Below are 27,419 nucleotides of genomic sequence, written 5' to 3' on the forward strand. Positions count from 1 at the left end.
CTGCTAAATATCTGCAAAAACACTTACTCCTTTTTAATAGACCTGAAGATTTATAAAAAAAAAAAAAATTATTAGCTAATAAAAAAATAAACTGAAATTATTTCTGGGAAAACTGTGAAATTATTTCCTGTGCATGACATGAAGGGTGCATAATATTTAAACCTGGAATCATCAAAATGTGCATTTGGTGTTGTCCGGCCAAGCAGGAAATGAAACTCAAGCAGGCTACATTTTATTTATTTGATTTATTTATCTAATGATTTATTTATTTATCCATCCAGCCAAGTCTAGACTGAGCTTTCAGCTAAAGTTGCTAAAAAAAAGTGGTTTTCTTCTTAGGAATGTTCATAAAAACTTTTTCACTTTTGTAATCAACATACTAGAAATTCTGAATCCAACAAAAAAATTAAACAATGAGGCGATGACGTTGTGTTGGGAAAAAAAAAGAAGTAAAAATCAAAGCTATCAAATCATACAATGTGCCATATTATTTTGTGTGATTCGATTGTTAACATTAATTTACACAAATCTTGTATGATCAAAAAAAAACAACAAAGAAAAATACAGTGCTTTTCTTCCTTCAGTCAAATAAAACAAACTAATCACATACTCCATGTTAGTCAGAGTGTGTAAAGCTGTATTAGGGATTTCTCTGAAGAATTTATGATTTACAGCTCTGAATAAAAAGAAAATGCTTTTCTGAACAGATCACAGAGACAAAGCTTTCACACCACACAGCGGTCTAAAGTGTCGCTCTGAACAGGAATAATAAAGGATTAAAATTGCTCGGAACATTAACGGTTATTTCCACAGGGCAGATGTGTATACAGGTTCATGAAGCATCAGTGGTGCTAACACACACTTTTAACCATCAGTGTGAACAGGTAAAGAATTGTGCATTAATTACACCTACACTGTACATAATAAAGTAATACATCACAATTCAGATTTCTATCATAGTTCAATAAAATGTCTATAAAGGTCAATAAAAACACGAGTGACAAAATAACACTGGCTTTAAATGTTCATCTGCGGGGTGTGTGTGTGTGTGTGTGTGGATGGATGGATGAGACTAACAAAATTATTTTAAAGTTTTTTTTAAAAATCCAATTATTTCTAACCTATGATTTTCCTCTCTCTTGCCTCCCTTCTGTTTAACAGTTGTCTGTATAAATCAGAGGAGCTGGCCTTGTGAGCGAGACAAACATGTGAACTTTATAAATAAAGGACATAATAAGACGTGTGCTCGTGGAGGAGGAATCGGCTGCTTTAGAGGTTGCTGAACACTTCGCTCCTCTTGCTCCAGTCCATAGGTGGCGCTCTCTTGTTGGAGCGTTTCTGGTGCGCGCGCTCTTTAGCCTGCTGCAGGGAAATGTTCAGATCCAGCGATGAGGCTGCATTTGCACTTGCGCTCTTCTCTACAGCCTTTTCTCCTGCCTTCTCCTGTCACACACATCAGCATTAAGGTCAAATGATGGACAGTGCAACATGATGTGACCGAATCCAACAGACATTTGCAACAAACAGTACACATTCACATTTACGGCATTTGGCAGATGTCCTTATACAGCTTGGTGGACCTGGGATGTGAACTCGCAACCTTTGGATTTTTCCAACACAACCCAGTGGTGTCCAATCTTATCCACAAAGGGCCGGTGTGGGTGCAGGTTTTCATTCCAACCCAGCAGAAGCCACACCAGAGTTTACTAAAAGCCAAGAACAACTGATTAAACAGGTGGAATCAGGTGTGGCTTCTGCTTGGTTGGAATGAAAACCTGCACCCGCACCGGCCCTTTGTGGATAAGACTGGACACCGCTGCCTTCACTAGGCTACCTCAGTCTGTGATGGTGATGATGATGGCAGTGTGTGTATGTGTACACACCCAGTGTGTGTAGGCTACCACATCCCCTCAGTCAGCGATGACAGTGGTGGTACGTGTATGGTGTGTGCAGACAGACTGACCTGTGATGAGGGACTGCTGGCCGTCTCAGCGGGGATGGATGCAGTGGAGGAAGCGTTGGATGGAGTGGGACTCTCTGACATCGGCTGGACTTCCTGAACCGCTTCCTCCTTCACCTGCACAATAGCAAAGTCAAATCGGGTCTCATAGTGACCACCAAACCACTGAACACTGCTCGATTTTAACACAACCAATCCAGCCACGTGCACGAACGGGAACACAATCGCACGAGCAGCAGAAAGAAATTTCTCTTTAAATTTCAGTTAAAGCACGTTGTTGAATTCTCATCTCTGATTGGTTGGAAGGTGTTTGGATTGAAAACACAGCAGGGTATTTACCAACGTCAAAAATCTCTGATTATGTCCCATAACAGCATGCTTTATTTCTCTTATACCACAGGGATTTGCTTTACTGTTCTCACTTATGTGCCACTTACATCGTTCTACACTCCAAAAATTAAAAACACAAAAAAAGAACCTAGGATTCACAGGCAGATCAATAATGTCTCAATACGGGATATTAATACAGACCTCTGACCTTTCAGAGCTGCTGTTAGCGAAAACAAAGCTTTCTGAGATTTGAGATTTGTTCAGATTTGACATTTCTACAGTACTGTGGTCTCCATTGCTATAATAACACCACACTCACAGGGTGGCACAAGAACCCACAATTATTTTGTTCTGTGTTAAATGCAACCAGTGTGAATGTTTCTCAACTAAATCGTTTACATGGACGAGTCACAACATACACTACAAACAAACGATACAGATAAGTCAGAAACTTGCAGAATCAGGCAAATCAATGTGTAATAAAACACTTAAGGGTGTGCTTTTAATGAAAAATTAATCTCAGGAGTGGTGAAACGCCTTGTCGTATTTCATTCCTCATTTCTATCACAAGCAGAGCGAACAGTAATGAGGTGTCCACCACACCTCGGTTACAAGCTCCTTCTCTTCTACTCTGTCCACTAGAGAGCAGCCTTGAGATTGATTTTCCAGTCTCTGAGCTCCGCTGCGATTACAATCCACACCCAGAACCCGTCAGCACCATGGCACACACAGAGAAGTTACTAGTTAGATAGATATTAAAGGTGGAATTGAGTTATAATACCTGCTCACAAACAGGCAGTGGCTGAGTTTTACACGATCTTCCGGACGCCGTGTTGCTTTAACCACAGTATAGTGGTTTCTGTAGCACACGCTTACAGAACAAGTGTTACAGCGCCGTGGTGCAGGTGGAGCTTTTCACCAAACTTTTTGAAAGCAAAACAAATGCTTTAGTAACATTCAGTCTCATGGGTAAGTGGAGGATGTACAAATAAAACCCCAGTTCCTGCACCTTAAACAATTCCTTCCTAACATGATTTTTTTAGGTTTGCTAACAACGTGGCATCATACAAAAAAAAAAGAAAAGAAAAAAATGTTTTGTACAAAAGCATTAAAGGTCCAAATGTTGATCAGAACCTGTGTGTAGTGTCTCACTAAGGACAGATCGTCCAGTTACAGCCGTGTTTCTCTCATTATAAAGCTGTCAGACTAACAAACTCCAGCCTGTGAGCTGCTCCACCCTGCAGGATGTCATCTCCTCTCTGGAAGGAAAACGTCAATAACTCAGTGTGACCGACGTTCCACCACAACAACTTGTCTAAGGAGGTGCTTCATGTTTAAGAACCTTGTGTTTGCTTAATATCTTTTTTTATATACGCACTGACCAGCCTTAAGCTAATGAGCTCGATTAGACAAGTTCCACAACACAAACAAACACAAACACTGGGTATGTTTACATGCGGCAAGTTCCACCTACCCAAAAGTACTGTTTATACTGTACGTACCCTAAACATTGCGATCCTATTTAAATACTTGTTTACGTGTGCGTTACGGAGCAACCACATGTTCACACCAATGCAATGCACGCGTGCGCAAAGTGTTGTTGAATCCGATTGAGAAAATAGTCTGATTCGAGTGTTTACATGGTTAATTATGTCATGAAAATCCTAACAAATTGGATCAGATTTTAGAAAGTAGAGTTTATACAGTATGTACCCTAAACGTTCCAATCCGATTCAAATATCGGTTTATATGTTATGGCTAACTTTGTCCTATTTAACAGATTATTTTAGATCTACCCCGGCCCATTCATCCCATCAAAATTTAATTTGGAGCGAGCTCAATCGGATCAAAGTACGGCGTTTACATGAAGGTTTTTTTTTTAATGTGGATTATTCGCTTGCATGTAAACACACTGTATAAACCAGATCATGCTCCTGCTGCAGTGCAGTGTTCTGCTGACGAAGCAGAATAAAAGTACAGCACATGAGTATGGTGCATCGATGAGAGCTTTAAAGTGTGATCCTTAACAGTAAAACTCATTTAACTGTAACCAGTTTGTCTTAATCAGGATATTCACCCTAAGACTTTGCCCTGCACTTTTCTCTCTTTTTTTTTTTGCTTTCTGTGCCGCACCCACTTCAGCTCACAGCACAGAGCATGGCTAGATCACAATGATATCCTGCCAGGGCTGTAAACTGTTAGCTATCAGGCTGTAATCTAAAGCTACTCCCCTTTTTCAACACATTATTGTCAGCCAATAATCTAGATCCTGAAAGGACGAAGAATTCTACAATTCTAAAACAACACCTATTTATCTGTTTCACTATTAGATGATGTCATTTATTACGCTTATTAAAAATAGTTTTTTAACGTGTAACAGGTTGCAAAAACAAGCCGAGGGATGTGTTCACTAGGAAAATTAAAATACATTGAGGCAGATGATTCATCTAAATGTAATATTTCGAATCCAAATTGTGTCAAATAGACAATGATACACAGTAGGACTTGCATTGAAGCTTCTTACGACTGTCCTTGATGTAACAATAGAGCCACTAAGGTTACAAAATAAGACACAAATAGGATACAGTGAAAAAACAGAACATACACAGCATCTAGGGACAATATTTCAGGCCAGATGAAGCCATTTCACAAGACGTTTGAGATTATTTTGTATAGTCTGTACGCTGTGCCCTAGTCATGTCACCCATCTCTCCCATTACATTTCTTATTACACTGGGTGACATATTTATAGTTTGCATTCAGTCACACTAAAAGGTCAACATCTGATGCTTCTCGATCTTTTTGTAGATGCAGGTTTGACGTGTTTCAATCACAAAAGAAAGCAGATGTTTAGAGGCAGAGTTTCAGTGACTGTGAGGCGAGCGCACTCGCGCTGTATAGGTCAGGTGTGAATTCTACAGATCACTGTGAAACTGTACAGCGGCTGTTTCGATATTAGTGTTTGCGAGTTCATGTGGGACAAACAAAATGGCACAGACTGGAGTTGGCATTAGACTGAATCGGTGCCAATCACATTAAACACAATGAACACACGTTTTAAAAAGCTTGATTTTCAAATTCTGACAACAAAATGTTTTCACCTTTTCTTCAGCATCTCCGCTGGCATCAGGTTCCGGAAGAGGACCTAAGAACAAACAAGAATAAGGTTAGCCGATAAGATTCCTGCCAAGTCACTACTTCCTACATACAGTATATACATCCACCTACACAACACTGAACACATGCTGTTAAATTTTTTTTAATTTTAAGACAAACTTGGCTGCATGCTGAAAAAAGTTAAAATGTTAGAAAAAAAACAATCCGGCTGTCTTTATAATTAAACGAAGTACTTCTGATTTTAGCCACTACAAACATAGTAATATACATATTAATTTTTTTTTTTGCACAAAATGTTTCTGCGAATGTGTGACATGTGGAAATGACAAGTACAAATAAATAGCACTGGAAAATAGATTTTTAAACTGATTTTTGCATCTTACATGGAGTACAATTAAGCAGTTTTAAATTTTTTTGTGAATTTACATTTGGACTCCTCTCTAACAGCAGGAAGCTAACAAGATGTTTAATCCATAAAATCCATAAAATGAGTTTTGTACACATCTGCAGACATCCTGGGTCATTTATGTCCTATGACCATGATGTTACATGGCCTGTTGTACAAGACAGAATGTCTGCGAATAAATGAATGACTTGTTCCCAGTTAAACATTGAGCATGTGTATGATAATGTAGAGTATTACCTATTAACCAACAGGTCAATAAGCAAAGTCCAAAGTTATGAGCAGGGAATATTAAGAGCTGGACACATCAAACTACTGAAAATGTTTGAGCCCAGGCTGTTGCTACAGCCACAGTTTCCAAGACGACCTGATGAAAGAACGTTGTTGACTGACTAATACTCTCATGTCAAGATAGAGGCTGGGAGTTAATGTTTAAACAGCAACATGCTCACAACGTGTGTGTGTGTGTGTGTGTGTGTGTGTGTGTGTGTGTGTGTGTGTGTGAGTATGTGTATGAGAGAGTGTGAGAGTGTGAGAGTGTGTGTGAGGGAAATGTCAGCCAGTGAGCACTGAAAGCTTAAGGTTCAGTGGCCGAAAATATGCATATGTGCAAAAACGTCTGGAATCACATGCTAGAATAAAAGCTCATGGTGTTCTCTCTCTCTCACACACACACACACACACACACACACACGCACACACACACAGACAGACAGACACAGACACACACACAGACACACACAGACAGACACACGCACTTCACACACAGACAGACACACACACAGACACACACTTCACACACAGACAGACACACAGACAGACAGACAGACACAGACAGACACAGACAGACACAGACAGACACAGACAGACACACACAGACACACAGAGACACACACACAGACAGACACACATAGACAGACAGACAGACAGACAGACAAACACAGACACACACACAGACACAGACAGACAGATACACAGACAGACACAGACAGACAGACAGACACACAGACACACACAGACACAGACAGACAGACACACACACACAGACACAGACAGACAGACACACAGACACACAGACACACAGACAGACAGACAGACAGACACAGACACACAGACACAGTCAGACAGACACACAGTCAGACAGACACACAGTCAGACAGACACACAGACAGACAGACAGACAGACACACACACAGACAGACACACACAGACAGACACACACAGACAGACACACACAGACAGACACACACAGACAGACACACACAGACAGACACACACACAGACAGACACACACAGACAGACACACACAGACAGACACACACAGACAGACACACACAGACAGACAGACACACAGACAGACAGACACACAAGCAGACACACACAGACAGACAGATACACAGACAGACAGACACACACAGACACACACAGACAGACACACACAGACAGACAGATACACAGACAGACAGACACACACAGACACACACAGACAGACACACACAGACAGACAGATACACAGACAGACAGACACACACAGACACACACAGGCAGACACACACAGACAGACAGACAAACACACACAGACAGACAGACACACACACAGACAGAAGCACGCACGCACAGACACGCACGCGCACACACACACACACGCACGCACGCACAGACACACGCACGCACAGACACACGCACGCACAGACACACGCACGCACGCACAGACAGACACACACAGACACACACACAGACACACACACAGACAGACACACAGACAGACACAGACAAACAGACAGACACACAGACAGACAGACAGATACACAGACACATACAGACAGACAGACACACACAGACAGACAGAAAGACAGACAGACACACACAGACAGACAGACAGACAGACAGACAGACACACACAGACAGACAGACAGACAGACAGACACCCACAGACAGACACAGACACACAGACACACACAGACAGACACACAGACACACACAGGCAGACACACAGGCAGACACACACAGACAGACAGACAAACACACACAGACAGACACACAGGCAGACACACACAGACAGACAGACAAACACACACAGACAGACAGATACACAGACAGACCGATACACAGACAGACCGACACACGCACGCACAGACGCACGCACGCAGACAAACACACGCACGCACAGACACACGCACAGACACACGCACGCACGCACAGACAGTCAGACGCACACATGCACAGACAGTCAGACGCACGCATGCACAGACAGTCAGACGCACGCATCCACAGACAGACAGACGCACGCATGCACAGACAGACAAACACGCATGCACAGACAGACAAACACGCATGCACAGACAGACAAACACGCATGCACAGACAGACAAACACGCATGCACAGACAGACAAACACGCATGCACAGACACACACACACATGCACAGTCAGACAAACACGCATGCACAGACAGACAAACACGCATGCACAGACAGACACACACATGCACAGACAGACACACGCATGCACAGACAGACAGACGTACGCATGCACAGACAGACACACGCACGTATGCACAGACAGACAAACACGCATGCACAGACAGACACACACATGCACAGACAGACACACGCACGCACGCACAGACAGACAAACGCACTCACAGACAGACAGACGCACGCACACACAGACAGACACACGCACACACAGACAGACAGACACGCGCACGCACGCACAGACAGACACACGCACGCACGCATGCACAGACAGACAGACGCACGCATGCACACAGACAGACACACGCATGCACAGACAGACAGACACACGCACGCATAGCCAGACAGACGCACGCACACACAGACAGACAGACACACGCACGCACAGACAGACAGACACACGCACGCACGCACGCACGCACAGACAGACACACGCACGCATGCACAGACAGACAGACGCACGCATGCACACAGACAGACACACGCATGCACAGACAGACAGACACACGCACGCATAGCCAGACAGACGCACGCACACACAGACAGACAGACACACACACGCACAGACAGACAGACACACGCACGCACACACAGACAGACAGACACACGCACGCACGCACAGACAGACAGACACACGCACGCATGCACAGACAGACAGACACACACACGCACGCACAGACAGACAGACAGACACACGCACAGACAGTGCGTAACTGTAAGTAAAGAATCTGGGGGGCTTTATAGTGGTTTACCTGTGAGGTGCTCCTCAGTGGGAAGAACCTGGCAGCTCATGAAGAAAGCTTCCGTGTCTGGATCCACAACCAGCAGCTGCAGCTCATCTCCTCCTGCCTTGATGGCAGCCACCACCTCTGAGTGCTGCAAGCCATGAACAGCTATGCCGTTCACCTGACACACCAAACAGAGAGATACAAGAGTCAGGACTACAGGACAACTACAAAAAAGGGAAGACTATTAAAGTTGCAGAAACGAGTTGCTGTGTACGAAAAACCCACACTCTAACAAACACTAAATTATGTAGAGAATATGAGGGACAAAATAATCAATTCCCTCTTGCACAAAATAGTCAGACTTTTTGGGCTTTGCAGAAAGGTTTTCTGTAAAGAATGCAAAGCAAATAAAACATTAAGAAGCATCAAGAATTCCTAAATGTCTGAACACAAATCAGGACTGAGGTGTACACAGAGTCACTCCGAGAGAGTTGAGGGGGCATGAAGGGAGGCTGAACATGGTGTAAAGTTCAGCTCAGTGGATATGGTGGCAGCAGAGAGCGCTGTGTGAGAGGAGACACCTGAGGAAACACTGTGGTTCTGTCTCAAGAGCTGAGGAATGTGTATGTGGGAGAATGAGGGCAGAGGAGTGGGCTCTGTGGAATGTCACTCCCAGCCTCCCATTTCCCAGGCTATTATAGAGCGGCAAGCAAACAACAGCCCGTGGCCTTCACATGGGATATTGCACACACACACACACTCACAAACTCACACACTCACACACATTCACACACATTCACACACTCACACACATACACACACTCACACACATACACACACTCACAGACACACACACTCACACACACAGAGACACACACACAAACACACAAGCACACACTTTCAATATTCATGGAAAATGTGCTGACGGTGCATTTCCAGTGCAGGCGGAAAGCTTCCCAGACTGAATCACTGTCTGTTTGATAAATATGAAATGGAAAAATATCTGAACATCTAGTAAGCACAAAATTTAACATCTTATGTTTAATACATATAATTTGACAAAATTATATAATCAAATTTATATATATATATATATATATATATATATATATATATATATATATATATATATATCCATAAGTGATTAAATGCAGGTCTGGGTAGTAGAAGCAGACATGTTGACTGTGTAAGGTTTCGTTTTCTAGGTCAGGAAAACCTCAAGATTTATCTTTTTTTGTTCCTTGACATTTCCATATCCGTCTACTCTCTGCACATTGGACTGGAGTGGCATTGGTGGAAAAACACAATTTGGAGAGCGTGAAAGCTTTTTCTTTCTTCAACTATTGCCAACACTCAAATTACTATTCCGTCTTGGTAGCACCGCAAATGGCCTTTAAGATGGAAATCCCTTCCGTAACAGGATGTAGAGAAGCCTGACACTACAGAGCCGAGCAGGAATTCATCAAACAGCTTAACAGATAAACAAATAAATGTCTTTAGTTAAACAGGCTGAACTATTATTCATGCCAACATGATAACCCATTTCATTTAGAGAAAGGAACTAGACCAGAGTGATCAGGATTGAGGGAAGTTCAGTTAGAGATGCACACATTAGGAACAGGGCACGAATCCAGAGCTGGACCATGTTCCAGTTGGCTACAGGCTTTTACAATCCCCAGGTCACTGACCACTGGTGTGAAGCCCTTGAAAAACACAACTGAGGATTGACAATACTTTACCCTACAGCATAACCTAATAAGCTACATTACAAACAAAATACAAATCACGCAGGCAGCAGCATTCAAGCTATCAATAATACAGCTTGCTCACTGTCTGGCATAATCTCTATCCCAATTAACAAATTGAGAGCACTTGCACGCTATAAGGTAGCATGTAAAATAACAAAAATCAAAATCTTAAACCTGAAATCAGAAAAAGATCTTTTTCTGTGAAAACACCATATGAACATTTTTCCCCCATTCTTACCAGTGTGACCTTTTATTAATTCTCAAAAGTACGCAAATTCGTTTTATAAATTCAATTTCATGAAATTTCAGATAAACAACAAGGGGTAAAAAGAGACAGCTCTCTGATGTGGTTATATTTCCATTCCATTCATGGTACCATGTGGGATTTCCGTCTCTCCCGAGACACCTCAGTGCCATTTTTAAAGTTTTAAATGGATTATTCAGAGCCTGGTTTCTTCATCCTAACATTCTTCATGATAACAAAAGCAGTGCAATCTGACCCCTGCTGAGTTGTGCTCTAATCTGTCTACTCCCAGAGAGTCTGCAATTACAATGACCACTCCTGCTCTGGGGCACAATGAGATTAATTTAGACACGCTATAGTACCTCAGAGGCGATACAGAAAGCCGAGCCTTTACTCTTTAACGTGGTATAAATGTTTGGTTATGATAAAGCAACAAATTGCTACTCTCATGTTCCCAACATGAACGATTCACTTTACTTCCCACCAAACACTGGTGTCTAGACTGCTAGATTAAATCTCGAGTCTCTGTTTTTAGCCAGAGTGGGACAGGATAGTGTGTGTCGAGTCCAGAAGGGTCTGAGCGCCTGTATGTTACAGAGCTGTTAGGAGGGGTTGGGAGTATTGTACCTGCACTACTTTATCTTGGGGTCGAAGTCCAGATTTCTCAGCCGGAGAGTCGTCATCCACCGCCCTGATATACTGGCCTGATTTGGACTTGTCACTGTGCAGGTTGAAGCCGTAACCTGTGGCACCTTTCTTCATTTGACAGAGACGTGGACGAAGCTCATTCTTTGATTCCTACAAGTGAGAAACAAGCGTTTTCAGTTTAAAGCATAAGACTGAGAAAACGCAGAACTCTGGGAATGTTCATTAAATAATAATAAAGACTATTACAGAGTATAATGACATGAAATCCTATATAATTTACATAAACAGAGCACTTAAGCTGATAGAAATCTAATTTCATCATAAATGTGAAAGATTTTAAACAGTGGTCACAAAGAAGTCCAAACTACACAAAGCAATACAATACAATAAACGACACCAAGCAAAGGTTACATGGCAAAAATACAGCTGCTCTGTTTCTAAACCGCTTCAGAAATAACGTATAATACGTAGAAAAATATGTTATACCATTGAAAAGATCGGATATTTTCAGTGCGACCTCTGCCCGTGTGTTCCGCTTCAGTGTGAACTAATGAATCTGCCTCGTCATTTATACTTCCTTTTTCAATGGACTGGGTGATATATGAGCCAGGTTTTACCCAGCCCAGGGAAAGTCAGCGAAAGTTTGCACTCAAGAAAGAAAAGAAAGACTTTTCTTCAAGATCATCAATAGTCTCATAAATATTCCCAAGTTTACATCTGTGATTAATTAATAAAATCAGATAAATAAATATATACTTAACTTGTTCGATTGTTAATGTCTGAAAACCTTTAGCTCATGTTCCTTAAAATTTAGATTTTAAAATTTGTCTAGTCCTCAAGATCATACAGCTACAAAATATATGCTAAGATTAAGTTATGTCCTAGGTTTAACCCTGACAAAGTTATATAAAATCCCAGTCACGACTGTCTACCTAGCTATCATTTGCAAATATCAGCAGAAATCCGATAGCCAGAAATCCGATAGTTATTAAAAAACATTCTCAAATAAAGAAAGAATATCTTCATCCAAGGCTAGCTAGCGAACATTAGATAATATTCCCTAACATACTTAGTTAGCAAATGTTCAGGAAGCAAAACCCCATGCTTGAATAGGGATTAATCGGTATAATTTTTCAGGCGGCTGAGTGTGTTTACTCATTTATTTAGAGGTTGATCCTATGCACTTGTAACATGAATAGTTAAACTGTTTAGTGCTGTGTAGTTGTCACAGACACTTTCATATGAACAGTGACAGTGAACCGTGACCATCACAGATATTCAAATAGCAAAGAATGCTAATCTCTATAAGCCTTGTGAGTTTCCTGGAACAAAGCTGGACCTACATCAGGACAGGTCAGTACAGTACATCTGATCCAAAAAAGCTTTTTTATTATTTTCAATTCAATTCGAATGTATTTGTATAATGCTTTTAACACAATGCTTTGGCATGGTCTCAAAGCAGTTTTACAGAACATAAGAAACATAATACGAAATAATATTTAAATGTGTTTGTATTTATCCCCAATGAGCAAGCCTGACGAAGAGATAGTGAACCGGTCTGAAATGTGTGCTCACAGCAAAACAGGGTTAGTGTGGGTGGTGGTGTTTAGGCTCAGACAAGATTATTAATCTGCTCTGTCCTGCAGCGGATCTGTGTGTATGTACTTCAGGATGAGCACTGGGAAGGGGGAGGATGTGCAAAAATACAAACTGATTAATGCTTTGTTTTTTATATATATATATATATATATATATATATACACACACACACACACACACACACACACACACACACAGTAATGCCTCCTGCATTTACGTTTCAGGATTCGCAAATTTGTGAAATTTTCATTGAACCTAACTAATTTGCATTCGCGATTTTTTCACAGATCTGCAAAATTTGCGAAATCCTCGAAAAGCCACACATATTTTTACAAATTATTTCTCTGTAGGTCATTATGTAATTTTAAATTGACTGAATATCTGTGCCCCCTATGTACAGTATATTTTCTTTATTTTATTGAACTGAAGTGTTATATGACTTCTATATACTTCGTGTTATATGACTTCTATGACATATGAAGTTTACCAAGTTTACCTTCCCGACAATGACAAAGAAACTTCAATCATTAAGTTTACACTCCCATTCGTTACTTGGTTTTACCTTAATGTGAGTGCAAAAGAAAACGGCAGCCAATGAATTAGTATACCGGTACTGTAGGGGTAACATTAGTATACTGTAGGGGTAACATTAGTATACTGTAGGGGTAACATTAGTATACTGTAGGGGTAACATTAGTATACTGTAGGGGTAACATTAGTATACTGTAGGGGTAACATTAGTATGCTGTAGGGGTAACATTAGTATACTGTAGGGGTAACATTAGTATGCTGTAGGGGTAACATTAGTATACTGTAGGGGTAACATTAGTATGCTGTAGGGGTAACATTAGTATGCTGTAGGGGTAACATTAGTATACTGTAGGGATAACATTAGTATGCTGTAGGGGTAACATCAGAACGCTGTAGGGGTAACATTAGTATGCTGTAGGGGTAACATTAATATGCTGTAGGGGTAACATTAGTATACTGTAGGGGTAACATTAGTATGCTGTAGGGGTAACATTAGTATACTGTAGGGGTAACATTAGTATGCTGTAGGGGTAACATCAGTATACTGTAGGGGTAAAATTAGTATACTGTAGGGGTAACATTAGTATGCTGTAGGGGTAACATTAGTATGCTGCAGGGATAACATTAGTATACTGTAGGGGTAACATTAGTATGCTGTAGGGGTAACATTAGTATGCTGTAGGGGTAACATTAGTATGCTGTAGGGATAACATTAGTATACTGTAGGGATAACATTAGTATACTGTAGGGGTAACATTAGTATACTGTAGGGATAACATTAGTATGCTGTAGGGGTAACATTAGTATACTGTAGGGGTAACATTAGTATATAAGCATTTTAGTGACTTGTACCAAACCTAACCTTGCGAATGTTCCATTTCTATTTACGATATACCTTTATTTAATTTGTTTTAAATAAATTCACACTATGATTTTCCTTGATGTCACTCTGCTGTCAACCTCCACTTCCTCTACAGGGGATTAAAAAAGCATCATCTAATCTCTCTCTCTTAAAAAAAAGTCCTGACCAACCACTCGCAGTTCAAATGAAACTAGATGTGGCTGCTCAGGAAACTACGCAAGCTCTTTGAAAGGATGTGCAGGAAGTGAGAGGCCACGTTTCACACTACCGTTCAGCACAGCTAATCCACTAGGCCATATGTCACATTAAGAGCATTAGGTTGTTGCTGATCAGGATCTGGCTGCTCAGAGCCAGCCATAGCAGGAGGATAATACCGCTGTGGCCATGCATTATGTGACACAGTTGAATGTAAAAGGTAAAGAAGTTGTTTGGAGAAATGTCTCTGAACATGTGATATGTACTATAACAGGGTTTGTTGCACAAATGTCTCTTGATTCTGTGAAGTTGGGAAATAGCTAGCGTCTTAGAAAGCAAGTAGAGTTAAACTTTACGGAAATTTATTTCAGTGATGAAACAGAGAAACGGCTTGACTGTAAGAGTGGACAATAAATAAATAAATTAATAAATTAAATAAAAAGGTACACCTAGGTCCATGACCATTATTTAATATTGGCTGACATTTCTGATAAATCTCTATATACGCATCTCATAAACATTGTATATAATGTATAAGTGTAGGGACAGAATGTTCAGAATGCACAGAATGTTCGAGACTCCACACGAATTTCCTCCTGGCTCGCTGGTTTCCTTGTACCTCCCAAAAAACATGCTGGATGATGGAAGGGTTAAAATTACCCAGTCATGTCGACGTGTTTGTGTGTGAGTAAGTCAGAGAGTGTGTGAGCATGGCGTCCTGCCCTAGTGTCACATCCAGGGTGTGTTCCTGCCTTATGTCCAGTTTTCCTGGGATTGGCTCAGATCCCACTGTGGCCCCGACAGGATAAAGCAGTTACTAATAATAGGACTAAAATAAAGTTAACGATAGTTTTATAACAGATGTTATAAATGTACATTTAAACCTGTCTTTTGATTCTCCAAAGAAAAATCATGACAGGGTAACTATTCAGACATTTGTGTTTGTTATTTAATACATCTTTAGAGTATATCTCCAATTCACATTTACACACTCTCACAATGACTTTGCAATTTTTAAACATGTTCATGTTTCTAAGTACAAGGTACATAAAAGTTCACAAGTGCAAACAATATTCTCATGCACCTGGTGTCATTATTTCAATTAAAAAAAAAAAAGGTTAGATTTCATGGTGATTGTAATGAAACAACTGGTTTGAAAAATGCAGGTGAAAAGTTCATTAAATCACAATGAATCGTCTCAGAACAGGAGAGCCATGCGAGAAATCAGACTAATAAGTATCTCAGACTAATAATAAAGAAGGTATGAGAAAAGCAATGAGTCACTGAAAAAAAAAGTTGAAGGATGACCTGAAAGCAGCAGGAACAGCAGTTACAAAGTCATGGCCTAATGGTTAGAGAGTCTGACTCCTAACCCTAAGATCGGGGGTCCGAGTCTCGGGCCGGCCACGACCGAGGTGCCCTTCAGCGAGGCACCGAACCCCCCAACTGCTCCCCGGGTGCCGCAGCATAAATGGCTGCCCACTGCTCCTGGTGTGTGTTCAAAGTGTGTTTGTGTGTGTGTTCACTGCTGTGTGTGTGCACTTTGGATGGGTTAAACGCAGAGAACAAATTCTGAGTATGGATCACCATACTTATCCGTATGTCACTTCACTTTCACTTCACTTCACAAGAGAACAATATGCAATGAACTGCACTGATATCATCATCATCTGCATTTCTTTGCCTTGTTCTCAAGTTAAATGACAATAAAGCTGAATCTAATCTAATCTAATCTCATCTAATCCATGTTCTTAAATCTCACACAAAACTCCTCTGCTAAAACAAGAAGCACGGTGATCCAAATCCGTTAAATATATTTCAGCTTGTTAGGTTTGAAGAAAGGGGTGTACGTATGATTCCTTATGATGAAGTAAAGAGGATTAAGCATCATGATATGGGGTTGTTTCACTGCGTATTTTACGGAGGCATTCTGTGTCATCAAAGGAAACGTGTATGGACTAATGTACCAGGATTAGTACCAAGAATAGTTTAATCTCACAAGCCAAGCAACCAAATCTGGGGAGTAGATAAACATTTCATCAGAACAACCTCAAAACTCCAATTAAAATAATTTAAGACTGGTTTATAATAAAGATGATGAAGGTGCTCACATGGCCTGAAATTGCAGTTTCAGCAATCATCATAACGTTTGTAACTGTGGGGGATGAAAACAATTCACCTAGAAGACTGGGCCAGAACTGAATCACAATCCTGCTAATTACTTCTTACTATAGATGTGCTGAAGCTGTAATTTCAACAGCAATTTTTCAAAAAGGAACTCCTGTAGGTCATTTGTGGTGTCTAAATACTGTTTAAAGATCTTGTCCATTTTTTGAACCTGAACCCATACTGCTATGTTCATATTTACACATAAAAAGTCAAAAGACATGACAGTGGCTTAGTGGACAATACACAATGTTTGACAGCAAAAAAATACGATACACTTAAGTAATTTACTTTTCTGTGTTAAAGTCCACAAAGAAATTCTGTTTCAGTTTATGAACAGACCAGAGATCAAAGCCTTCAACAAAAAAGATTAAAAAAAATACAGTGGATGATACAATGATTTAATTCCATCAAACTATTAACTAATCTGCTCAGTTTAGTTCGAAGATAGCAGCCGATACTCCTGAACATGACGTCCACTTAGTGTCGTGAGAGGACGACTGATCCTGTTTCCCTGAGAAAATGTGCATGTGATAAGATACTCTTTACATCCAGATAAAGTCTCAAAGGCTTCATTTATCTCCCTTTTAAAACTATTATGAGCTCATAAACTATGCTGGTGCCCATATAAATGAGCTAATAAAAAGCTCCTAGTTACACAACTGGACTTGACCATATAGTATAATTATAAAAAGGAAAATATTTAGAATCTGGTGTCGCTCACGATTCTCATAGCTTCTTAAGATTTGTTCCTCATATCATCCCAGAGAGGTTTTTTTTGCCTCCATTGCCTCTGGCTTACTCATTAGGGATCAATTTTAGCTGCTTTTCTGCTTTGTGACAGTGCCCATCATTTTAAAAAGGGCTATATAAATAACATTTTATTGAATTGTTGCTTTTTTTTGTGCAGTAAGTCTCACTTGATTGTGGTTGTGTGAAAATAAAGCAGCCTTCACCAAAAATCTTCGAGAGCTTAAATGTTTGGGTCTCTCCATCAGGGCAATGATGTGGGTATAGTGGAGTGTTAAATTAGGCATGTGTTTTCTCTGGCATGCTGATGTTAGGGAGTAGAGCTGCCGAGTCATCAAGGAGTGAAGAGGCTGACAGAGTGTAACAGTGTTATACCAAGCACACATGTGCACTGCTTCATGCAGAGGGCTCAGACACGTCTGGGTTTCTGAGCATCGGCTCGTTTATCCCTAATTTATCAGAATTACTTATTTCTACTGGCTGTGGGCAATTGCAATTGCAATAAACATTGCACTATTATTTCCCCTGGTGATGAACTAAAGCCACAGATATGGGTTTCGAAAGTTGTGTTTGTCCTTGTGAGGCGGGTCACTAAACTGTTGTTTCCGTTTTGGCATGTATTTTTTTCTGCTTTTGGGGAACTACCAACACATCCCTGAACACATTACACCCACCGCTCTACAGATAACAATAGTAACAAACCTGAACAAGGAAAACGAACAGGAATGTGTTGAATCCCATACATTTTATGTGTAAAGACACAGCGGAGCGTTTGAAAGACGGCTCTTTCTAAATGATCTAAAAATGAGGCAGAATTCACAGGTTAGTAATTGTGTGTCTTGCTGTCGAATCCCACAACCTTCCTGTCACAGAAGCTTAACGCAACAATGTCTGTTATTGATAAGATAAACAAAATTCCTATTCTTAAAATACACAGAATTGTACAGCCTGCATAGTCTCATGTTGACCTTTTACATCCTGTAGACCATGTTACTCCTGAGCACTGGAGAAGAGGTCTGGTTTATAATGGGCTTTAGAAACAGAGCCATTGTCTATCCCGAGCCTGTGATCCTGCCGTGGAAGTTTCACAATGAAAAGGCGTGCCGCTTTAAAAAGATCCCCTCTGAGGGGTTCAAGCCAAGTTATCCTGAAAGTATAAGCATTATTCAGAGTAACAGCAGGCAAGAAGGAATTGAAGGAATCTTTCTGGGAAAAATATTATTAAATTTTAGTTTTTATTTAAAACTTATAACACTAATATACATCATAGAGCCATGTCAACTGGAGTCAGTTAAAAGGAGGATTTTTTTTTTTTTTTTTTATAAAAACACTACAGTAAACACTCAGTTTCTATAAGTAAGCACTTGTCTTCATCCAGATGCCATGTCAGCTGAAAACCAGTCAAACCACTGCTCGGGTGCGTGACTAAACGCTTTTATCACTCTGTTCAAATTCATTTTACCAGAGATAACAAACCTGAATACTTCAAAGCAAATTCTACATCTCTAGAACACACCCGGTTTTGAAGAAACCTCTGGCGTATAGTGTTTCCCCTACACTAACACACCCACTTCAACTCCAGCACGGATGGCTGGTGAATTGTCGAGTTTAAATCAAGCGAGTTGACCCAGGAAATAGAATAATATATGTACGCCTGGTTGTGCTCTTGGGGTGGGATGGACGGCATAGTCCCTCTCCCCTGTCAATCACAGCAACAACAGACAATTGTTTATGTCTGTGAGCTTGATTATGTTGAAGAGGGCAACATGGAAGGAGTTTGGAGGGGATTTGGGGGGATTTGGCGTTTGAGGGTTTGAGGTTGTGAGCCTGCGACTACTAAACCTTGCCATATTTGTTTTTGAATTGTTTAGCACAGACAGAATGCAGTTAATTTAAAATGTGATCCATGTAATATTGCCTAAGGTTATTTGTTAACCATGGTGCAGGTCTCACTTACAGCCGAATGTAAAAATAACTGTTAGTAACACGAGGCATCACATGATTGCTTCAGAAACAACCTTACAGCAGAAACCTTATGGCCTCCTTGAAAATGTTATACACATTTATTCACAAATTCATATTAGCCTAATCAAGTGAAATACTTTGCTTTTAAGATACATATTCCTTCCAGGAATAAATCTGTTCAACATATTTAAAAAACAAAATAAAAAACAAAAAACGTGGAGCCACAAGATCATTGAGCGATCGCTGCTCTGTCACCATCCCTAATGAACATCATAGCAAAGGTTAATGACTTTATAGCTTGTTCAGAGAGCTCATGATACTGTCTTTCGGTTGCTTCAATTGATAGCTTATGTAAGAAGCCTGAAGGTGGGGTGGAGGCAAAGAAGTAGATTTTAATGGTTCAATGTTGGCTTTTGTAATACAAGCACAATGATTGCGGGGTTCAAAGGAGAATTTGATAATTCACAAGCTGATAAAAAAAAAAACAAGAAAATCTGTGAGTGACGCCCTACTTCTTTCTGTCTTTGAAAACAAACAATTTACTGGCAGGAAAACGCTAACCATGTATTGCAGGAAGTGGTTTTTTTCTAAATGTGCTTTCTCTCCCTTCCTCAAACCTATACGAGACCATAGCATCTGCTGCAAAGTCAAAGTAGCTAGTCATGAAAATTACTGGTTAACTGGTGTGAACAATAAGCACCTCAACTTAGTGATCACAATGTGCTGTAAAGAGCATCACTCTACATACACACACACACAGACACACACACATATACACACAGCACTATGACACAAGGTAGTTGTAAAAACATTTTTTAATCAAAACTGAACAGTCCAAGTTTGTTTCATGGATTATTAAAGCCACCAGTTAAAGAATACCACAAAATCTTAAGAACCTCAGTTCTCTAGCTAATAAGTGATTAGTCTATAACTTCTTTCCATGCAGAGTTAAGACTGCTGACAGGAGACATGCTACACCCTTTTTAACTACATGATAAGGAATTGCCTAAGAGATTAAACTGATTCTATAGCATGTGCCACCTTTTCTACTTCTGTCTTCCAAACAACATGGCAAACGATTAACACTCAGGGAAGTTTCCAGGATCTTAGGCATTCATCTTCTGTAATTACTCACACAACACATCCGAATGTATTCTCTATTCAAATTCAGAAACACCTTCTTATACAAACTCACTGGCTACAAAGACAACAGTTGCCTGAACTCAGTTCGTCAACATACAGTAGAATTTGACAAACATTTATTTTTACAATATTACAGTATTCCAGATTGTTCTGTGAATTAGGCCAGAAAAATGGCTTAACAACACAAAACTCTGTGTGTGTGTGTGTGTGTGTGTGCAAGTTCCGCACCAAAAACTCATCTCACTTTGCAAATAGCACCCCACTGGGGTTGGCTTTAAACAAAGGGGGCTTAGTGTGAGTTAAATGGGCAGCCACTCTGAGGATGGCCCATTCACAGGCTTCACTTCTGAATGATCCCAAAAGAAAAAAGAAAAGCATAAAATGCAAGAGTTTGAGAGAAAACCAACAACAAAGGAGTCATTCAAGGATGATGAGGATTTCAAAAACACTTTCGGTAATTGCTTGGATGAAATGTTCATATACAATGCTCCACATGGAGAAACTTTCACTTGTGTAATATTTAACCTGGTTTTAACTGTTAGCGATGTCTGAGAGTGAGTTTAGGAGTCATAATGTGCTTGGGCACAAACATCAAATAGATATTAGCTAATGGCTGTGTACCTTACAATCAGCTTAGACAAGCTTAATAATACCCCTGGGCCATCACTTTACTGTCTCTTTCATTTAGCATTCACTGTGTATCTGTTTAAACATACACACCAAATGAAGATTTTGTTTTTCGAAATATCAACAAGAAGCATGAGTTCTATTCGTTGTTGAGTTGAGTTCTATTCACTGGTTGCTGAACCTATTTGTCCACCAGGAAAACCCAGGATGATGAAATCTGCTTGTCCCTGAAGCTAGGGATTTGCAGTGATGCACTTTTTATATGAACCAAGAGACTAAACTGTTAAACTGCCTTTACACGTTCTGGTCTCTACTAATTTCACTGATGAATAACAAAGTTCAATTGTGACAACCTAAGCTGTAAAAACCGAGCATCTTCTGCACTACGGCTCGAAGGTTAAAGATTCTCTTCTAGTCAGAACAAGAGTGATACATTGATAGATACGTTGCTAAACGATTCTGTGAAAGAGTAACCAGCACGGCTCAGAATGCGGTGTTTGCAGTGGCTGTTAAAAGTATTTTAAAATAGCATTCAGATCTAATTCTACATAGTAAGGAGATTGCCTCTGTTTTTTATTGCCCTTCCGTCTCTTTATAGTCAGTGTAATGAACACTGACATTTCCGACTTAATCTAAATTGCTGTAAATGTCGTATGAGTTAGGAAGTGTATTATTTGCTGCATTATCGTATGTTTTAGAAATGTCCTAGCATGTTGGAAGCACTTTGAAATTGTGTGTGCCATGTTGACGGCTGCAACAATAAAACAGGTCTTTTTACCTGCACAGCTAATGGTTTCCACAAAGCCTAGCTGTCCATGGTTCATCAGTGGAACAAATACATTCAGCATGCAATAAAAACGTTAACTACGTGGCCTCCACGTGATGTTAAAGCGATTTGATTTGTTCCACTCTTGCTAAAGTAACTGAACTTTCTCATGATGCGGTTGCCAATAAGACATCAACTTAAAAAAGGGCTTTGTGTCAGCTCTCCTGAATCCTGAATCGAAAGGAATTCCAGCTAATCCTTCAGAAATGTCAGGGCACACTTGAACGAAAGGCATCGTTTATTCAGACACCAGGGGAAAAGAAAAAATAAATAAATCAGTGGGAAAGTCATATCTAAGACATTTTCTGCTCCCTTCGTGAAGTTCTACAACCTTGTACCACCAAATTCCCGAAATCTTAAGGATGACGCACAACTCATCATGCTGAAGATTCCTTAAGAAAGGGTCCAAAGGTTGGCAGAAACTGCTAGCTTTATCTCTGTAATGCCTGATAAGTGTTCAGTCTGTATCTTGTCATCTTGTCATAAGCCATCAGCTAAGCTTCAGGACACGCCTGACCCAACACACTACTGAATGCTCAATTCTGGTCAGAAGGTGTTGAGTTCATTTTAAAAACAGCAGCTCAGACAGTAATTCCCAGGTTTATATTAATGCACATGTACTAACACGGTTCCTTAGAGTAATCTTTTTTCATACTTACACCAAAACCTATATAGTGGACATTCAGTTATATGCTGATATTGTCTGGGAGGAGATGTTTATTCATCACATTTGGAAAGAGTCTGTAGTTTTAGTGGAGGTAAATCTGCTTCCTTTAAGTTTTCCGGAAGAAGGAGAGTAGCTCTCAAAGAGGAGAACATGACAAGCTGCATTTTTTTTGTCTTAATCACTTTAAAGGGAATGAACATTTATGGCTGACCTGTGTGAGAACAGGAACTAAGGTGTTTTGCAGATGTTTTATGAGATTAAATGCAACTGTAATAGTTAAAAATGACAAATCTTTTTTAATAAAATAAGAAAATCATTGTTCGCATCAAAACTGCTTTGGTATAAGAGGAATAAAATGTGGGTTTAGGACCTTGTTTTGTTTTATTCCTACATTTTGCCACAAAAACATAGTGAAGATCTGTAACCGAAAAATAAATGCTGGTTGAAGCTGTTCATGTAAATGGATTGCCAGGAATGTGCAGAGCTTCATCACATATACTGTTACCAGTTTAAAATACAGAATAGTTTATACTTGTTTAACACTTTTATCTTGTTAAATGTCCTGCCATCCATTTTATGTACCACTTACCCTACACCTGGAACCTGAAACGTATCTCAAGTGATTCAGAGCAGGTCATTCCATACCACACACACTCACACGTTACAGAGACAATTTAGAGATGTCACAACACTGGACTGGAGAAGAAACCCCCGAAGCATGCAAACTCTACCAACACGAGGGAGAGGGAAGGGAACGAGGGAATTAATCAAACCCTACCCCAAAGGTATGATACAAACATGCTAACCACTAAGCCACCATGCACCAGATACATTTCCGTAGTATTATTTTACAATAAAATGTAAAAATGAGTAAAACCATTCTAAGAGCTGAGACATCAAAGTTGTGACTGCTAGTGTACAAGCAGTGACAGCTCCTACTCAGGAGGAGAAGAAAAAGTACTCCACACACACACACACACACACATCATAGTCACAATCCATCAATCATTATTATTTTGTAGTTTTGTGGTTCTGAGTCCCACAGAGGAACACATATAGTGCATTTAACTCCAGAAATGTAACTCTGGCTGTCTAACAAGCCAAACATGCGTCGGTCCCTGAGATAAAAATAAAGACTCATGTAGTGTTAGTGGTGAAGTTTACTGCTTTCACTTACACACAATAATTATGGGGCATGAAAGCAGAAAAAAGTTTTGCATCAGCATGTTTTAAATTATCCATCTGCCACCTGAAACAAACTTTAGACACCGCTTTTGGATTGTTGCTGTATCTTTTGAGGTCCTACCACAGACATTGTTTTGTTAAAAACTCAAAAATGGCAGAATATCTGCAGTCTAAATTTATAAACAAATAAAAATAAAAATGTAATAAAAAATAAGAAGAAGAAGAAGAAGAAGAAGAAGAAGAAGAACAATAAATAATAATAATACTAACAACAATAAAAATAATAAATAATAATATACTTTAATATATTATAACTATATATAACGTATATATTATAATATAATATTATGACATGACACTAATTAGCAGAGGTGGGAGTAAGGCACACATGTGCAAGTCACAAGTAAGTCTCAAGTCATGAATGTCAAGTCAAAGTTAAGTCGAGTCAAGTCAAGTCCCCCATCTCTGAGTCATTTAACTCAAGTCCGAGTCAAGTCTCAAGTCATTAATTTCAAGTCAAAGTCAAGTTGAGTCTTTTTTTAATATTTGTCAAGCAAGTCTCAAGTCTCAAATATGCAACTTAAGTCTGACTCGAGTCAAGTCATATGACTCGAGTCCCCCATCTCTGCTAATTAGGCGATTAGATGACAGTCTGGTAGCACACAAAGATATAAAGTCAGGATGTTTATATCATGCGAATGTAAAAATATATTAATGTCAGGATAAATAAAGTATCAACAGGTGTCAGAGTTTTATATAGAGTTTACATCCCAGTATTTATTCCTGTGCACCTATATTTTTAGTGTCCCCTATAAAGTCCTGTTTATTTATTTTATTTGTTTTTTTTAACTGTTTTGCAGTTTAAAGCTGTTCACACACAGAACAGAGCATTTGCAGTATATCTGATTTATTAGGTTTAAATGTATAAATGTCAACACAAAAGAAACTGAGTGCGTCGTTTCCATGAATACTCCATAAATCTGTCAAACACTATTTTATACATTCAGATTCATTATGTTTGATAGTAAAGTTGTCTGAGGAGTGAACTGAGGTCAGGGATGTGGTGTGTATTTCAGGGTGGCAAAAAAATCTGCCATCTGTAGTTAAGATGTACCCCATGTGTTCACCCTGTGACGCAGAAAGCTACATGCAGGACAAGACGGATATTAAAACGTGTGTGATTTAGGTTTACCTTGGAGCTCAGGCTGAGTGTGTCGAGGCCCATGTCTCCGTTAGAGGCAGGAGAAGGGACAGGGACAGAGGCAGGAGCAGGGACAGAGGCAGAGACAGGAGCAGGAGCAGGGACAGGAACAGAGGCAGGAGCAGGGACAGAGGCAGGGACAGGGCTGGGGTCCCTGTCGGTTCCGTTCCTGTCCTGTGCGGCGGTGTCCACTCGGTCTCCTGATGTCAGCACTCCTTCCCTGACGAACTCCTTCCTGCACTCCAGGTTGTGTTTCCTGAGATACTCAGCTGTGTCAGCGTCCACGACGATCAGCTCCAGCGCCCCCGTTACACCTCGTATCCGGGACACGACCTGCTGGTGGCTCTCCCCATCCACATTGTCACCGTTAACGAACACCAGCTTGTCCCCGGGCTTCAGCCCCGAGGTCTCGGCCGGGGACCCGGGCTCCACCAGGCGAATGAACTGCCCCACTTTGTTCTTCTCCCCGTGCAGGTGGAAACCGTAACCGTCACTGCCCTTCTCTAACACACACAGTCTGGGCCTCAGCTCTCCGGACATCGCTGTACAACACAACTGACTTACTGCAGGAGGAAACTTTACTTACACACTCTTCACTTCACAGGGAAAAGTTCCCATGTAGTCAGTGTGGACGTGTGAAGGAGGACGTGTGACACTTCCTCTAAGTTGCTCGACTTACTGTAAGAAGCGCTTCACGCTCGTCAAGTGTCTAAACGCGGCTTTGCTTAAAAGCGACGTGACGTAAGTATGACTGACAGGAAAACCGACCAATCAGATCTCACATTCTACTCTACAAACAACCATAGCAGAAATAGTCTGGTACTTACCCCATGTCTCCAATGACGTTTCACTTGTGATGTGGCCTGTTGGGTTTGTGTGTGTTTTTGTTTGTTTTTTAGTTTGTTTTTAGTTTGTATATAATCGATGCATGTATGTATGAATAAATAAAAAACAGGAAGGAAAGAAATTGAACGTTCTGGAAGAGCTATATATTTATTAAAATATATGATAAATAAATAAATAAATAAATAAATAAATAAAGAAAGAAAGAATAAATATTAATGTTAGTTATTTTTTATTTATTTGTTTATTTTCAATATATTAAACAATAATACATATATAATAAATACAAATAAATAAAGAATAAATATTAATATAATTTATTTATTTTTATTTATTTATTTTTAAATATATTGTAAAAATTAAATAATACATAAATAAATATTATTATTTATTTTTATTTATTTGTTCATTTTCAATATATTAAAAAATAATACCTACATAATAAATAAAAATAAATAATAAAGAAACATTAATAATGTTTTTTTTATTTTTATTTATTATTTATTTTTAAACATATTTTAAAAAATACATAATAAACACAAATAATAAATAAATATCAATATTATTTATGTATTTATTTTCGTATATTAAAAATAATAAACGAAAATAAATACATAATAAATAAATATTAATATTATTTATTTAGAACTAAATACTTATTACTTCCAATTGATTGCAAATATTTGCACAACCTAACATCATTTAACAGTCAAAAAGTAACAGTTAAATCATCAAAATTCATATAATATAAATGTAGATTTTTCTCCACTTACCACTTGGGACTTGTTAAGGATTTTTTCTTCTCCAGCTATATTTCCACTCTTTGTTCCATAAACATCTGGATCTTCTCCAGATCTGTAATAGGTTTACACTTTCAATACATTAACTACAGAAGGGCAATGGGGATGCAAACATTTAACCTTACTGCACCTTACTCATTTTTTAATTGCTTAGGGTTTTCAGTAGGAAGTTCTGACAGGTCATTTAAATGGAGATCAAGAACTCAGGATCAAATTAAGGGTCATTTAACTTAATGTGTAACCAAGCCACGTGTGAATTTTATCATTAGATAAGTCATATAAGAATAAATCACTGACTTGAGATCTTAATCTTTATATAGAATCGTTTTACACAGAGTCTCTACATCGACACAGATGTTTAGCATTTCAATGCAGAAAAAGGCAGATACTGGTAGTAGATACACA

The 27,419-nt window shown here is 39.6% G+C and overlaps 2 protein-coding genes across 2 annotated transcripts in view; one reads left to right on the plus strand and one right to left on the minus strand.

Moving 5' to 3' along the window:
- Window positions 1-27,419, plus strand: part of ascc1 (activating signal cointegrator 1 complex subunit 1) — a 100,909-nt gene that overhangs the window by 22,474 nt on the left and 51,016 nt on the right. The gene's annotated exons all lie outside the window — the stretch shown is intronic.
- Window positions 231-26,080, minus strand: nherf1a (NHERF family PDZ scaffold protein 1a). Its single transcript, XM_060896404.1, has 6 exons — window positions 25,363-26,080; window positions 11,634-11,804; window positions 9,039-9,192; window positions 5,392-5,435; window positions 1,964-2,077; window positions 231-1,443 (listed from the first exon to the last, which is right to left on the minus strand). The coding sequence occupies exons 1-6, from the start codon at window positions 25,909-25,911 to the stop codon at window positions 1,270-1,272; spliced, it is 1,206 nt and encodes a 401-aa protein (XP_060752387.1). The 5' UTR covers window positions 25,912-26,080; the 3' UTR covers window positions 231-1,269.

Source organism: Tachysurus vachellii, chromosome 2 (assembly GCF_030014155.1).
Source record: "Tachysurus vachellii isolate PV-2020 chromosome 2, HZAU_Pvac_v1, whole genome shotgun sequence".
NCBI classification, from domain to species: domain Eukaryota; kingdom Metazoa; phylum Chordata; class Actinopteri; order Siluriformes; family Bagridae; genus Tachysurus; species Tachysurus vachellii.